General features: G+C 51.5%; 1 protein-coding gene across 1 annotated transcript in view; it reads right to left on the bottom strand.

Annotated features, from left to right (window-relative positions):
• Positions 1 to 1216: 1216 nt before the first annotated feature.
• The window catches only part of CASTOR1 (cytosolic arginine sensor for mTORC1 subunit 1), a 40439-nt gene continuing 26482 nt past the window's right edge, over positions 1217 to 15173 (bottom strand). The window contains exons 3-9 of the mRNA XM_077835179.1: positions 6350 to 6543; positions 5756 to 5888; positions 4278 to 4401; positions 3319 to 3432; positions 2858 to 2940; positions 2150 to 2244; positions 1217 to 1282 (exon numbers count right to left, since the gene is read on the bottom strand). Coding sequence (XP_077691305.1) covers positions 1217 to 1282; positions 2150 to 2244; positions 2858 to 2940; positions 3319 to 3432; positions 4278 to 4401; positions 5756 to 5888; positions 6350 to 6543 — 809 coding nt within the window. The remainder of the gene's footprint in view (positions 1283 to 2149; positions 2245 to 2857; positions 2941 to 3318; positions 3433 to 4277; positions 4402 to 5755; positions 5889 to 6349; positions 6544 to 15173) is intronic.

Here is a 15173-nt window from a genome sequence, read left to right as displayed (position 1 = left end):
AGATTTGTATATTTCCACCATCCTCCCTTCCCTGCCTGGAGTTGCATATATCCCAGAAATCCTACAAGAACTCAGCTGTCTAGCACACCCCATCCTGGCACAGACGCCATCCCGCCCATCAGATGGGATTCTGAGCCAATCAATCCCTGCTCGCCTGCCCTAAGGAGAGGGGGCTTATAAAAGCAATAAAAATATCGTATCCAAGTACAGCTAGGCAGCCACAGAGGGGTTTGGATCACATGATATTTCCCAGCACGTATAGAAAGGACGGTCTACTCTAGAAAGCTCTCTGCCCCTCCTTCCTTGGGCGGGCCATGCTATAAATAGGGGCCATTCTTACGTGCTTTAGGTTACCTGCAATTCTTAATACTGTACTAAGCCAGGACTGTCCAAGAGGCCGAGCGCCTGTCCTGAGCACCCGGCAGAGGTGTTAACACTGGTACAAGACCACACAAAGCAAGAAAGTCATTTCTCCCACATCCTTGACCATGTGGCAGGAATGATTGTATCATAGGAACCCTCTTCCTTGGCAACTCAGCAGCTGCTAGACAACCCAATGCCCAGCACCTCTTCTCATGCCGCCAGCCACTGCCCCCCCGACACGTGAAGGGAAGAAACTCCCTACCCCATACAAGAGATGCCCCCTAGCCACGTTTTAGGGAGAGAGCCCCACTGCTGCCTAAGCCTGGCATTGCGAACGAAACACTAAGTACTGGAGGCTCTACGCAACTAGGCAGTTGGCTACAAAAATAGTCAAAGGAAAAAACAACGTGACAGGCTTGACTCCAAGCCGGAAGAGTTACAATCCGGGGATGGGCAAAGTCTGCCCAACACCACCTCACGGTCCATGACGGACTCTGCTCCCTGAGGGGCGGGTCTGGGGATACAAGGAGCCCTAGGGCAGGTAACACAAACTGCTGCAGGAAACTCAGGTTCCCAGTGGGACGCCCTGGGAGCCAGTCAGAGCCCACACTCCTGCGGAGAATGCAAGGACTCTCCTGCTGGAGCCCAGGGCTAGCTCTCCACAGCTAGAGCAGTGCCCCACACCGCAGGCAAGCCACACCCCGGAAACCTGAAGACAAACAAGAGGCCCCTGCTGATGTGGAGCCAGCCATCAGAAACAGGAGACTGGAGTGTTCTCTGCCCTGCTCCCCGTGTTGAGCTCCCCCTCGCCTTTCCGGACAGGTATCAGAGCGCACGGGAGCTGCCATGCCAGCTATCTGCTGCTCTCCTGGCGCTTCCGGAGCAGCTCGATGATGCTGTCAATGCCTTCCTCTGGGACCTAGCAGCAGAGAGAGGAAGTCAGGGCTATGTTACCAGAGACAAAGCTTCAGTCACTCCTTTGCCAACTGTACTTGGAAGGGGGGTGCTGGAGGGAGGACTGGAGTCTGTTCCCATGCAGCTCCACAGGGATCACTAACTCCCACTGCAAGGTGGGATCAGATCCAGCTCCCCAGCTCTATTCATCCCCCCTCGGCAAGGAAAGCAAGATTTGGACCAAGCTAGTTATCGCTCACCTTCTCCACTCAACATGGAGATGGTGCTTCATAGCCTCAGGGCAAGGTGGCAGCTAGGCAGGGCTCCCACAATCCCCTCAGCACCCCTTTTCCCCCGCCTTTGTGGGGCTGGCACTGACAGCCAAACAGGTCAGCAACAGACCTCCTCCTGGACCCACCTGGGGCCCCTCCTACTGCCCCACACATTCCTGGTACCAGCGTTTCTCACGCCGCAGCCCTGGCTTGGCAGTAATGCCAGTGAGCGGGAGCCAGTGAGGTTCATTCTTCGGAGGAGACGCATTCCTGTGCCACCCACCCCGGGTGGGCCCCACACAATGGTGCATTGAACCTTGCACTGGTGTCAGAGCAGCCAGGCTGAAATGCCCCCTTCCAGGGAGCCACGCAGGGCTAGGAGACTGATGAGCAAGGCTGGCACGGAGCCACAGGGACAATGGGGAGAGGCCCATTCAGAGAGCAAGGCAGTCAGGTGGCCTCACCCCCTCGGAATGTCTGTCCCCAGCAGTGGCCTCTGCTCCCCCCCGGGCTGGGAGAGAACTCCTCAGTTAAGGGGCTGGGAAGTTGGTCAATTAGCAGCATCTGTTTGCCTGGTTCATTTCCAGCATGCTGGGATCTGGGCAGGGGAGTCTACTTACCAGGGCATGGTCGAAGTTAAAGGTGCTGATGTAATATGCCGATATGTCTGCATCGGCCAGAGGCTCGGCGATCTGAGCCACTATCCCACACTCATCTGAGGAAGGGGAACAGAGGAGTCAGCGTGGGTACCAGCCCAGTGCCTCTGGGGGGCATCCTCCTCCTCCTCCTCCTATCACCCATGTGCCCCTGCCCCCTAGGCAAGGAGCTCTCTCGTCATTGGCTAAGACTGAGCTGGCAGACCCATGCCTGAAAAGGGCTTTGAGCAGGGGGTTGGTCTAGATGACCTCCTGAGGTCTCTTCCAACCCTAATCTTCTACAAACTCAGATAGGACACCATGAAATGAGTGCCTCTTGGCTCCCTGCCATTGAGTGGCCACAGGGTCTGGGCAATGGGGCAGGGGCCTCATGGCCAGGCACTGGTGTTCAGTACCAGCATGATTTGTTGCTCTCTGGGGCCTGATAGCGATGGGATAGCGAGATCCTGGTTACAGTGCTGGCCTGGAACAGGGGAGTCCTGGCTTCAAGTCTACTTTGCCACTGGCTTCTGTGACTTTGGGCAGGTCACTCTGCAGCACCCCTGTCTCATGGGAACAGCAGCCCGCTCTGCCCCCCGGAGTGCATTGAACATCTCAGCTAGGGAGGGCTCAATGCTGCACTGAAGACAGCTGATCCACTGTGCAGGAGAGCTTACGCCCAATTCCACTTACCGAAGCCCAGCGGCTGCCCACCAATTCTCACCATCCGCCAGAGCTCCCCAGAGGAGCTGGTCAGCAGCAGGTCACTGGGGAACCTAGAAGCATTTAATGGAGTACGTCACTCCTACCCTAAGACCGTTCCTCATTCCCCCGCTAGCTGGCATGAGCCAGGGCACAGACTCCCATGAAGCTGCTCCCAGAACCCTGGGTCCACCCTGATTCCAGCAGTGGTTCCCCAGCCCTTGAAGCCCTACCCCTCTGCACAGCCCACCTGCTGACTTGGGACTAGGAGGAGAAACACCCCCGAGTCCCCAAAACATCACAGTGGGGGGAGAAAATAGGAGCAGGCAGGAGCCAAAGGGAACGTGTGACCTCCAGAATACCAGCCTCCCAATCCCAAGGTCAAATCTTCAGAGCATGTGGGCAGCTTTAGGTGGGGTGAAGGATGGATCTGGTGGATGGAGAATACCTACTTCTTCTGGGTCTCTGCATCCATGACGATGGAGATGTAGCCCTCGATCAATGAGAAGGCGAAGAACCTGCTGGAGTCGAGATCCTGACTGCCTGAGGCAGCTTCCTTTGGAGGGCTGCAAACACACAGGGGACCGAGGGGTCAGCCCCCGAGGCAGGCTGAGCCCCAGAAGTGCATAGCAGAACATAGCAGCCATTCCATGGCTGGCTCCTGGAGCGTTACAGGGGTGCAGCCACCCAAGAGGTGCCCTCCCCAGGAATCAGTGAAGCTCCCTGTTGGCATCTCTAATACCAGCTGGCTAGTGACGCCATGTCTAGCCCAGTGCTGGGAGTAACAGATCTTCTGGGCCAGCCCCTGAAACAAGCCAGGTCAGACCCAGATGCTCTATTTCCCCTCACCTTGAGCACCTGTTGTCTGATCCACCTCCCGCTGGTCAGGAAGGTCCCCCCTTTCCCTCCCCCACCAACAGCCCAGCTGAGCTAAGGCTGAACTCCAGCCCATTCTCTGCTGGGGGATGCGGTCCTGTGGGAAGAGCCTTACCCCATCTCTGCCTTTGACAAGGTTCTTTAAACACTGGTGCTGCACGCAGTGTCCCAAGTGCCATCCAAGCCAGGTGCTGGAAGGCTTGACATCACCACTGTAGCCCCTAATGCCCCCATAGGGCACTGTGGGCACCCCCAGGTGGGCTGCAAAGGCCTTGGTCCCCCGCCCGTCAGAGCCCTTGGGTGCCTGAAGAATTTATGAACCACTAAAGAACCTTCAGAGATCTGGAAGTTTTTGGCTGCACTCCAGCCCTCCACCCTTCTCTTCAGGGCCTGTGCTGAGGCGAGAGGCCAGTGCCTCCCTGCCCCCTTCTAGCTGCACTCACCCCTGCACTGCAGTGCACTTTAGTACTGAGAACGCCTGTGCTAAGGGGTGGGGCGAACACAGTCCCCTCTCGCTGCCCGTGCGGCTGCCTACCTGTGCGAATAGAACAGGACGTCGAGGAGCATGGTCGCAATGGCCGGCAGGGAGTCAGGAGCCACGGTCAGGACGCAGAACCTGTTCTGGGGACTCTGCACAGGGTGCACAGCAGGGCTGACGGCTGGGAGGAGAGACAATCACTCGTACAGCCCGGACTGCCAGAGCGCGCGGCCCCTTCCTCCTGCCTGGCGGCCACAGCCAGGCCATGTCGCTGACGGCGCAGCGGCACGGCGGGAGTCTGGGCCGGCAGCGCGAAGCTGCTCTCACGAACTCAAACCAGCCGTGGGACAAGCACGTCAGCCTCCAGCAGGGCTGCACTGTGTGGCCAGTACCCGGCCTGGCAGACCAGCTTCCCCCGGGGAGACGGGACACCACAGGCGTGAGCAACGGCAGCGCCCCTCAAGGCGGCACTGCACAGAGACCGACAGCCGGGTGTGGGCGAGGAGAAACATTCCTTCCAGGGCCCAGTTCCCACAGTGCACTGATAGGGAGCAAGTGGAGACACGTCAGCGGAGCAGCCTATGCTGTGGAGGGGGCAGGGGCCTGGGCCGGGCCAGGGACGCTCAGGCCACCTAAGCAGACAGCCGCTTCTGGGCACGGAGCAGGTGCTCGATGGAGGAACTCAAACTTGAGGTACTGGTGCCCTCCAGAGGCAGAGCCATGCTACTGCTCCTCTGAGCCATCCACAAAAACCTACCTTTGGTCACCTGGCCCATTAACGCTCCACTTATAGGTGGATTAGAACATGGGTTAACAGATCAGATGCTACAGATAACAGTACTGTGTGCTATACACTGTTACGGGCAAACCAGCAGAAGGCATGACAGACTGGACTGACCACCATTTATTAAAAACATCATGTATTCTCTATAAACCATTTATAAATGGAACCTTAATACATGAGCACGCACATTTTGGATTGTCCCCTAGTCGGGCTCCAGTCTCTCCCTGGATCCCCAAGCATTTCCGGTGTCTACCAGAGTGGCACCCACAGCCATATGCATGTCATGCCTGCTGCACACCACTGGCAGAAGCAGGACTGCTTAAAGGGGCTGGGGAGGAGGAGGAAGGCAGGCAGCTTGTGCGAGGCCCTCTGTTTGAGAGGACCCCATGCCAAGTGGCATGGTGACCTGGCACACTGGGTCACAATGCCACTCACTGAGTTTTGGCCTGTCCATCACAACAGAGGGGCTGGGCCACTGAACCAAAGCTGAGGGGTGCCAGTTAAGTTCAAGTGCGAGTGGTTCATGCCACAGGAGGTATGTCTGGGGACCCCTCTGGTTTCCCGCTGTCTGGCCTGTTCAGTAACTCCTCTGAGCTGGCGTGGCCGGAGCACAGAGCTGTTCACGCTGGTGGGGTCAGCGCACAATAGGCGGTTTCTGTTGCAGGGGACAGCGGAGTTCTTCGTTCAAACCCTCCTCCACTCTGAAGAGGGCAGACAGGGTGAGAGCCCGGAAGCCGGGTCCTGGACTCACCATGCTTGGGTTTCAGGAAGCCGTTGCTCGCATCATCACAGTTAACAGGGATGGATTCTCCATTCACTTCCTTGTAGATATCAAACTCGCCAGCCAGCGTGTGGATCACCACAGGCAGGTCCTTCTCTCGCACCTGGGGAGGGCAACAGGCCTCAAACCTCACCTTTCAGCTCCCCATGAAAGCCTGCCGTCGCCTTGTCATTCTTCTCTACCCCGCAAGGAAGGAAGAGCTGAGCTTCGAAGCCCATATCTCACCTATTCAGCTGAACAGCATGCAGGGAAAATCTCAGGCACCACCCTTCCCGGGTGTGTCCTATTGCTATGGCGAGGACAGCCTGACCCCTGCTGTCCTCCGAATGGCACCCAGTACCCTCTGAATGGCACATCCCAGTATTGAAGAGATGGATACATTCATCTGACTGTTGCCGTAGGAGAGCCTGCACCATTCACCTAACGAGGGTTACTGTGTCACACTCCCTACGTAGTTGCTCCCCTGCTTCTCCCCTTAGGGCCAATTAAGAGTCCTCCACCCACACTCCTGCCCGAAGGGGCCTGCTACAGGGGATGGCCATGAGGAGAAGGTGGGGGGCTCACCAGGATGAAGTCCGTTTGGTAGGTAGACAGCATCAGCACCGAGACGTTGTGCTCGGCCAGTGGCGCGATGACCGACTTGGCAATCTTCGTCACTCCGATGGCCTGGGAGCTGGTGGAGGACCTGCCGTTGGACAAGACGTTGAGCACCAGCCAGGTGGAATCCACCACCTGCATGAACTCTGACGGGGGCAACTCTGAAATGCCAAGAGGCTGAGGTGAGACTCCAAGCAGGGATTCAGACGCAGCATTAGAAACGGACATGTCAGACCACCTAATGACTAGGTCACCTAGCACCTATCCCTTCCCAGCCACAGCTCAGAGTGCTTTACCAGGAAGTTAGAGGTTATCAGCCAGTATACAAATTGGGAAACTGAGACACAAGCTCTCACTGAGCTGCTCAACATCACGTAGCCAGAGGGAAATAAGCCAGTTGCATAGAACTGTTTCAGCACATTCAGTGCATTCCCATTAGCCACGCTGACCATTTAAGAAACTGTATTAATTATTTGTGTTGCAATAGCACATAGGAGCCTAGTCACGAACCAGGACCCCGTCGTGCGAGGTGCTTACAGAGAGGACAGAAAGAGCTTGCACTTTGACTCCACACCCACTAAGTCAGTGGCTCTCAACCTTCCCAGACGACTGTACCTCTTTTAGGAGTCTGATTCGTCTTGCCTACCCCCAAGTTCTACCTGACTTAAAAACGACTCGCTTACAAAGTCAGATCTAAAAATATTAAAAAAAAAAAAAGTGTCACAACACACTATTATTGAAAATTTGCTTCCTTTCTCATTTTTACCATTTATAAAATAAATCAAATGGAATATAAATATTGTAGAATCATAGAATCTCAAGGGACCTCAGGAGGTCATCTAGTCCAACCCCGTGCTCAAAGCAGGACCAATCCCCATTGTACTTGCATTTCAGTGTATATTATATAGAGCAGTATGAACAAGCCTTGTAGGAAATGTAATTTGTAGGGACTTCGCTAGTGGTTTTTACGTAGCCTGTTGAGTTGACATACCCCCTGGAAGACCTCTGCGTAGCCCACGGGGTACATGTATCCCTGGTTGAGAACCACTGGACTACATGTCCTACACCATTCCAGTTACAGTGCTCTCTGGCTAACCATCCCACAGCGCTCCCAGAAGTGGTGGTTCTGGAAGGTTTTGAAAGGCCACCTGGGACCCAGTGAACTATTGCAGCTTCCTAGACCACAGGGCCGGAAGAGAGCACTGTGATCCAGTCGGACGGCCTTTCTGACAGGCCAGAGACTTTTCCCTGAACTTGTTCCTGTTTGAACCACAACATCTCTCAAAACATCCAACTGAAAGAACGGCTAGTGCTAAAAATCCACCACAACCCTTGGGAAGTTGTGCCACTGGTTAATTGCCCTCAAAAATTTGCACCTTATGTCTAGCCAACATATCCAGCTTCAGTCTGCAGCCGTGACTCATTATACCTTTGTTAGGCTGACGAGACCTCTGTTGTCAAGTGTGTTCCCCATATAGGTACTTAGACTGATCAACTTACCTCTTAATGGTCTTTGTTAAAACAGATTGAGCTCCTTGAGTCTATCACTATAAGGACAGGTTTCAGAGTAGCAGCCATGTTAGTCTGTATTCGCAAAGAGAAAAGGAGTACTTGTGGCACCTTAGAGACTAACCAATTTATTTGAGCATAAGCTTTCGTGAGCTACAGCTCACTTCATCGGATGCGTCAAAAGCTTATGCTCAAATAAATTGGTTAGTCTCTAAGGTACCACAAGTCCACCTTTTCTTATCACTATAAGGCATGTTTTCCAATTCTTTAATCATTCTCCTGGCTCATCTCTTAACCCCCTGCAATTTATCACTATTAGTCTTGAACTGCGGACACTGGAATCCTCGGCAGCAATTGTATTCATGCTAAATACAGAAGTAAAATAACCACCCTGCTCGTACTCTCTGTTCCCTGTTTATGCATCCAAGGATTGTATTAGCCCTTTTTGCCATAGTAGGACACAGGGAGCTCACGTTCAGCTGACTGGCCCCCATGACTCCCAAGTCTTTCAGAGTCACTGTTTCTCAGGATAGAGTCCCCCCCATCCTGTAAGTATGGCCTGCATTCTTTGTTCCTAAGTGCATGACTTTACACTTGGTTGTATTTAAACACTGCTTGTGCCCAGCTTCTTGAGTGATCCCACTCTGTATCAGTGACCTGTCCTCTTCATTATTTACCACTCCCTAGCCTTTGGGTCACCAGCACACTTTCAGCAGTGATTGTTTTCTACCATGTCAAAAAGTGTTAAATACCCTACAGCCAAGAACTGATTCCTGTGTCCCCTCCCCACTGGAAACACACTGTTATGGTGGATCATATTAAAGAAGTTCTGTATTAAAATCACAAATGAGTTTAATACCCTGGAATTTAAACTATGGGGAATTACTAATTAAGAGGTCTCTTGGTTTTTGGTCTCTTATTTTTACTGTTTCTCTCCCTCTGTGTGAAACTTGCAAGCTGCTAATTGTGTTAGTACATCTTAAGACAGAGTCTGTTCTCAAAGCAATACTTTGAAACAACAACTGCTCACACAGAGAGAGACTCAAAGCAACACTTTGTAACAGAAACAGCACACAGACTCCCCGCCCTTTAGTTGTATTTATCTTGCTTTGTTAACAATTGCGATTAAAATAGAGATAAAGGATGTATGTGGATGGATGCTTGGCGTGGATAATAAATTATCAGGAAGGTGCCAGCCTAAGAATCCAGCATCCATCGGCCAAAGAAGGCGTCAAGTGGAAACACCCAGAGGATTCCGGAGGGCAGACTGGAATCCACCCAACAGCCTCAAGGGTGGGAGAACCGAAGAAGAGAACATCTGGCAGCATGGAGCCATCAGGAATGTGCCATCTGCTGATTGATTCAGCAACAGCATGATGAAGCAATTCCCGTAGACTGGCATAGGAATAAATTCCTATAAAAACGGACTCTAGAAATAGAACTTTGGGTCTGATTCTGCAAACCAACTTCCAGGAGCATCTGACAAGGCCCTGCTCCCTCCTCGTGTCCAGGCCACCTGGCCAGTGGCTTGGCATGAGCAACTCTAAGGCTGATAACTATGATAACAACCTTGCAGAACCTGTGTGTGTTTGAATGAATGTGTGAATAAATATGAAATTGAATGGAATGTTATAGCTATAACTAACTGCTTACTAGGATTCTTTCTGTACCCACAATAAATGTTGCATTTTCCCTTATTCCCTTTAATAAGCTCCCGCTGGTTTTTATTTCATTGGTATAACACCCACCTGAAGAAAATTCCACATTTAACCTATCAGCTAGTTTTTAATCCATTCAGCGTGGGCCATGTTAATTCTGTACTGTTCTAATTTTGTAATCAAAAAGCTTGTCTGCATCCACACTGGCACCAGAGGGATGCAGGCTGAAGACACCACAGAATGAACTAGTTCTTAGCATGCACGTCCTCCAGTTGGAGCACACGGTCCCTTACAAGCATGCTAAGGAGACAACAGTTCCTACAGCATTACATTTCTCTAGTAAAGAGAAGGCCAATGTGTCAGCAGCAGAGTTGGGAAGAGCTATCTAATATTTCAACTCCAAGACCTGCGCCTTAGGCCAACGGGCTGACCTGCCCACGCCACCACCTAACGCCAGCCTGTGCAGAACTGCACAGCCTGGTTTATCCAGCCTAGATCTAAGGGAATCCAAGCCAGGCCAAGACTGGCTCAACATGCAGTCCTGGGGAAGAAGGAGAGCTCTGCTCATAGCCAAGATGCTCAGTCACTGGTTCATCATCGCTCCCATAACGGCATTGGTCGTTGGGGCATCATCATTGATGAGCAATCAATCGTCTCCACCCGATGATTGTGTGGCAGTGAGTCTCCGCGAAGTCCATTCCTGTCCACTCTTACGTTGTCAATTCATCTCTTCTTCTGTCTACCTCTTCTTCTCTTCCCCTGCATTTCCCTTGGATGATGATCTTGGATAGCCCAGATCTTGTTACATGGCCGCACCACTTCAGCTTGTGCTTCTTGACAGTCGTCAGGAGGTCTTCGTATGACCCAGCGCATTGGGCGATGATGTAGTGGACCTCTTCATTAGTGACATGGTCGAAGTAGGAGATGCCCAGGATTTTAAGGAAATCTCTCATCTCTACTATCTCTATTTTCCATTCAAGTTCTGCCATAAGGGTCCGTGTCTCGCACGCATACAGAAAAATGGAAATGACCTGCAGTTTCAGTTTGGATTCCAGGGAAATGTTCTTATTCCTCCAAATTGGCTTTAGTGGTGTGGGGGGAGGGGGTGCAGGGGTCAGGGCAGAGGGCTGGGGTTGTGGGGGTGCTCCCAGCCCCCATGCCCTGAGCGGCTCACGGCGGGGGCTGGAGGGGATATGCCCTAATTCCACCCCCTTCCCCAAGGTCCCAGGAGCAGAGAGCGCGCTGCAGCTCCGCTTTTACCTCTCCCGCTGGTAGCAAAGCTGATCGGCCACAGGGAGGGGGAGAAGGAGGGGCAGGAACCCAGCATGCTGGGGGAAGAGGCGGGGGGAGGGGGAAGCTTGCCTGCCCTGCAAGGAGAGAGGGGTGGGCGGAAAAGAGGGGGCCGGGCAGGATTTTTAGTGGCACGCTGCTGTCTGCCCGGGTCCAGCAGACAGCAGCGTGCCATTAAAAATTGACTCGCGTGCCGTAGGTTGCCGATCCCTGGCTTAGAGGGAATTTAGCAGGCAGGAGGTGAGTTCAGGGAGTCTTCAATGAAGCAGAGAGACGACAGATTTAGGGGTAATACCTTCTTCCTTGTACTAACCGTTCTATCTGAAAGTAAATGGTGGTGGTTCTGTACCTTTGATGCCAGACAGGCTGCATAAAATAAATGAACAAGGTGCAGTTTGAAGCTGTATCCATGGAGTCTCTCATTTGGTTTAATCATAGACTCCTAGAAGATTAGGGTTGGAAGGGACCTCAGGAGGTCATCTAGTCCAACCCCTGCTCAAAGCAGGACCAATCCCCAACTAAATCCTCCCAGCCAGAGTTTTGTCAGGCCTGATCTTAAAAACCTCTAAGGAAGGAGATTCCACCACCTCCCTAGGTAACATGTTCACCACCCTCCTAGTGGAAAAAAGTTTTTCCTAATATCCAACCTAAACCTCCCCCACTGCAACTTGAGACCATTACTCCTTGTTCTGTCATCAGCTACCACTGAGAACAGTCTAGATCCATCCTCTTTGGAACCCCCTTTCAGGTAGTTGAAAGCAGCTATCAAATCCCCCCTCATTCTTCTCTTTCGCAGACTAAAGAATCCCAGTTCCCTCAGCCTCTCCTCATAAGTCATGTGTTCCAGTCCCCTAATCATTTTTGTTGCCCTCCGCTGGACGTTTTCCAATTTTTCCAAATCCTTCTTGTAGTGTGGGTCCCAAAACTGGACACAGCACTCCAGATGAGGCCTCACCAATGTCCAATAGAGGGAAACGAATTTAAAATTAAAATGCAGGTCTTATCAGTTTAGCGTTATCCTTGCCCTTGCTTTTCCTTGCCGAGTTTTCCAATGTCTGGCACGTATTTGGATACTTTAAGCTGCACACAGGCTTTTGAGTAATCAGCTGTTAACTGGCTCCGAGAGGGACAGAGGACAGATTTCATGTGTGAAAATACCTGTTCCCACAGGTATGTGGATCCAAATGCTGAAAGCATTGCAAACGCAATTTTCTTCAAACAGTTAAATTTCACTGGCAGGGACGTCCAGCAGGTCAGAATAGAGGCCCCATGATCTCTCTCAGTAGCTTCAAGTTCACACCACAGATCTTCAAATTTTGATGCCCAAAACTCTGAGCTTTTTAACTGAACGAGCTGCATTTCGAAATCTTCAACACCCACCCACTGAAACACAGACAAATCCAAATTGCTTTCGTTGAACTTTTTAGGTTTAATTAGAAAAGAAAGCATTGGGCCAAATCGCTGGAAATCTTGAAACCTGTCAGAAAATTCTGATTCCAGTTCTTGCATGTACATTCCAATCTCATCAGCACTGACCGTGCAACATGTCGATAGCTCTTCTATGTGGTGGAAGTAGCGGAAAGTCAAAGTTCGACTATCCCAAGAAAAAACTAGTTTTACAACAAATGCCTTCCAGGCTTCATAAAGATCCAGAACCATTTGCCCTGCACCCTGGAGACAGAGGTTGAGTTTAGGTGAGCAGTGATGTCCATTAGAAACATGAGCTTACACAGCCATTTGTCATCATCCAGTTTGGGGTAGCTTTGTGCTTTTTCAGAAAAAAGGCCTTGATTGCATCAAAACAGTTTACAAAGCACACCAAAACCTGGCCACGACTCAGTCACCGAATGTTGCTGTGAAGTGGAATGGCGTTATAAGCACTAAAGAAAAGGAGTACTTGTGGCACCTTAGAGACTAACCAATTTATTTGCGCATGAGCTTTCGTGAGCTACAGCTCACTTCATCGGATGCATACCGTGGAAACTGCAGCAGACTTTATATACACACAGAGAATATGCTATCACCAGCAGGAGAGTGAATTTGTGTGGGGGGGTGGAGGGTGAGAAAACCTGGATTTGTGCTGGAAATGGCCCAACTTGATGATCACTTTAGATAAGCTATTACCAGCAGGACAGTGGGGTGGGAGGAGGTATTGTTTCATATTCTCTGTGTGTATATAAAATCTGCTGCAGTTTCCACGGTATGCATCCGATGAAGTGAGCTGTAGCTCACGAAAGCTCATGCTCAAATAAATTGGTTAGTCTCTAAGGTGCCACAAGTATTCCTTTTCTTTTTGCGAATACAGACTAACACGGCTGTTACTCTGAAACCTGTTATAAGCACTGTCCATCTCGTCTAGCAGTGTTTGAAACTGCCTGGGTCAAAGCAGTCAAAGCAGGTTGAGCAACAAGGACATTCACAATTCGTGCCACTGTATTTATCACATTAAGCTCGAAATTAGAAATTTTAGTATACAGGTTTTCTTGATGGAGGATACAGTGAAATTTGACTGTCGGGCAGCCAATTTGATCAAGTAACTTTACAAATCCCTTCTGTTTTCCAACCATGGCAGGAGCACCATCTGTTGACATCAGAAAAATATTGTGTGAAAACTCCTCATTCTTCAACATGGTTTACAAAACTTTCCACTGAATCTTCCCCCTTGGTTGTGCCATGCAGGGGTTTTAGGAAACAAAGTTCCTCTTGGATTTCATCGGAAGCACAATATCATGCAACAACTGCCAAAATGTGGAACATCGTTTATATCCACGCTCTCATCAACTGCAACACTAAACACTGCTGTCTCTTTTAATGCAGTCGTCTGCTTTTCGTTAATGTATCTCTCAATTGTTCTGGCAGAGACAGGCAGTTCTTTTATTCTAGATACAATCACATCTTTATTTGGCAAATCATGGAACAAAACCTCTGAACTGCTGAGAAAAACTTCTTATATATTCCTCATCTGTAAACGGCTTTCCGTTTTTTACAGTGCACTGTGCAATCTTGTAACTTCCTTCTGTAGCTTAATTTTTACTTACACTTAAGCGTTTAAAAACACTGCTTTGCTTCTCATATCCTGCTACTGCCTTTTGGATCGATTCAGTCTTGTCTGCTTCGTCAGAAAAGGTTTTCTCTTGCTTCGTTTCAAAATGTCATCGAACACTTGATGTGCGACAAACAACACTTTCACAACAGAAAGCACAAACAGCACGGTCCTTCTTTTGAATAAATCCAAATGTGTCTGTCCAAGAAGGCTAAAATGAACGGACATCTGACTTTGCTTTCTTAGGAGCTGACATTTTGTCAAATGTACTCCTCAACTCAAAGCAGGGGAAAAAGAAAAAATAGCGACAGACGGCACGCACAATGTCAAATGCAGTGCGCTGTTCCACAGGATGTGGTATAAGCAGCAAATCAGGACTTAAAAATATCCCAGTGGTGCTGGAACAATTTTTAAGGTGGGGGTGCTGAGCTGTGTCCCCCCTGCCCCTGTCTGCACCCCTCACTGCCCCAGACTGGGGCCAGTGGGCCACAGCTGGGGGCGGCTGCAGCACGCCAGGCCGAGGCAGGAGCAGAGCCCTGGGCCGGTGGCCGGGACCCGAGGCCAGCAGCGGGCTGAGCGGGGCCTGGACGGAACCCCAGCTGGCAGGGGGCCAGCGGCCGGTACGCCAAGCGGGCAGCAGAGTGCCGCTGAAAATCAGCTCGTGTGCTGCCTTTGACACACGCCGTAGGTTGCGGACGCCTGCTCTAGAGACGCCTGCCCCTCAGCCGCTCCAGCAGGAGGGACCCTGCCACCGGAGAGCCAGCATTAGCACTAGGTGCCAAGACTGCTCCCCACACCCTGCCACCTTTCCTGCCTCAGGATGCTCTGTGGGGCTGGCATCCCTGCCAGTGCGCTTCCTGCCTAGACACAGCATTTCCACCAGGAAGCCAGGCCCTACGGTCTGGCAGGGCAGAGCCTGGGTCCAAGGTGGCTCAGCTGAAGTGGGGGAGATGAAAGCAAGACAGCCTAGGAGCCAGTCAAGAGCAGGGGGCATGGCAGAAGCCATGAGGCTACTGCAACGAGTACAGAGACCCAGCTGCACCCGCTGCCTGGCAACGCACGACCCTTCCCCACGGCAGCCAGTAACATCCCATTTGCGCAGCCATTCGGTGTGCCAAGCCTCGCCAGCTGCAAGAGCTGCGCAAGCAGGCCAGGACACCACTCAAGGAACGAATGTGGGCAACAGCTCCCTTGGATGGGGACTTACTGTTCCCATGCTGCAGTGAGACACACGCTGACTGGCGACAAAGCTTGCTAGTTCCAGAACAGGGCTCTGTCCCTTTGCTCGTGC

Source organism: Eretmochelys imbricata, chromosome 15 (assembly GCF_965152235.1).
Source record: "Eretmochelys imbricata isolate rEreImb1 chromosome 15, rEreImb1.hap1, whole genome shotgun sequence".
In the NCBI taxonomy this organism is placed as follows: domain Eukaryota; kingdom Metazoa; phylum Chordata; order Testudines; family Cheloniidae; genus Eretmochelys; species Eretmochelys imbricata.
The sequence above is the reverse complement of the archived record's forward strand: the minus strand, read 5'-3'. Positions and strand labels throughout refer to the sequence as shown.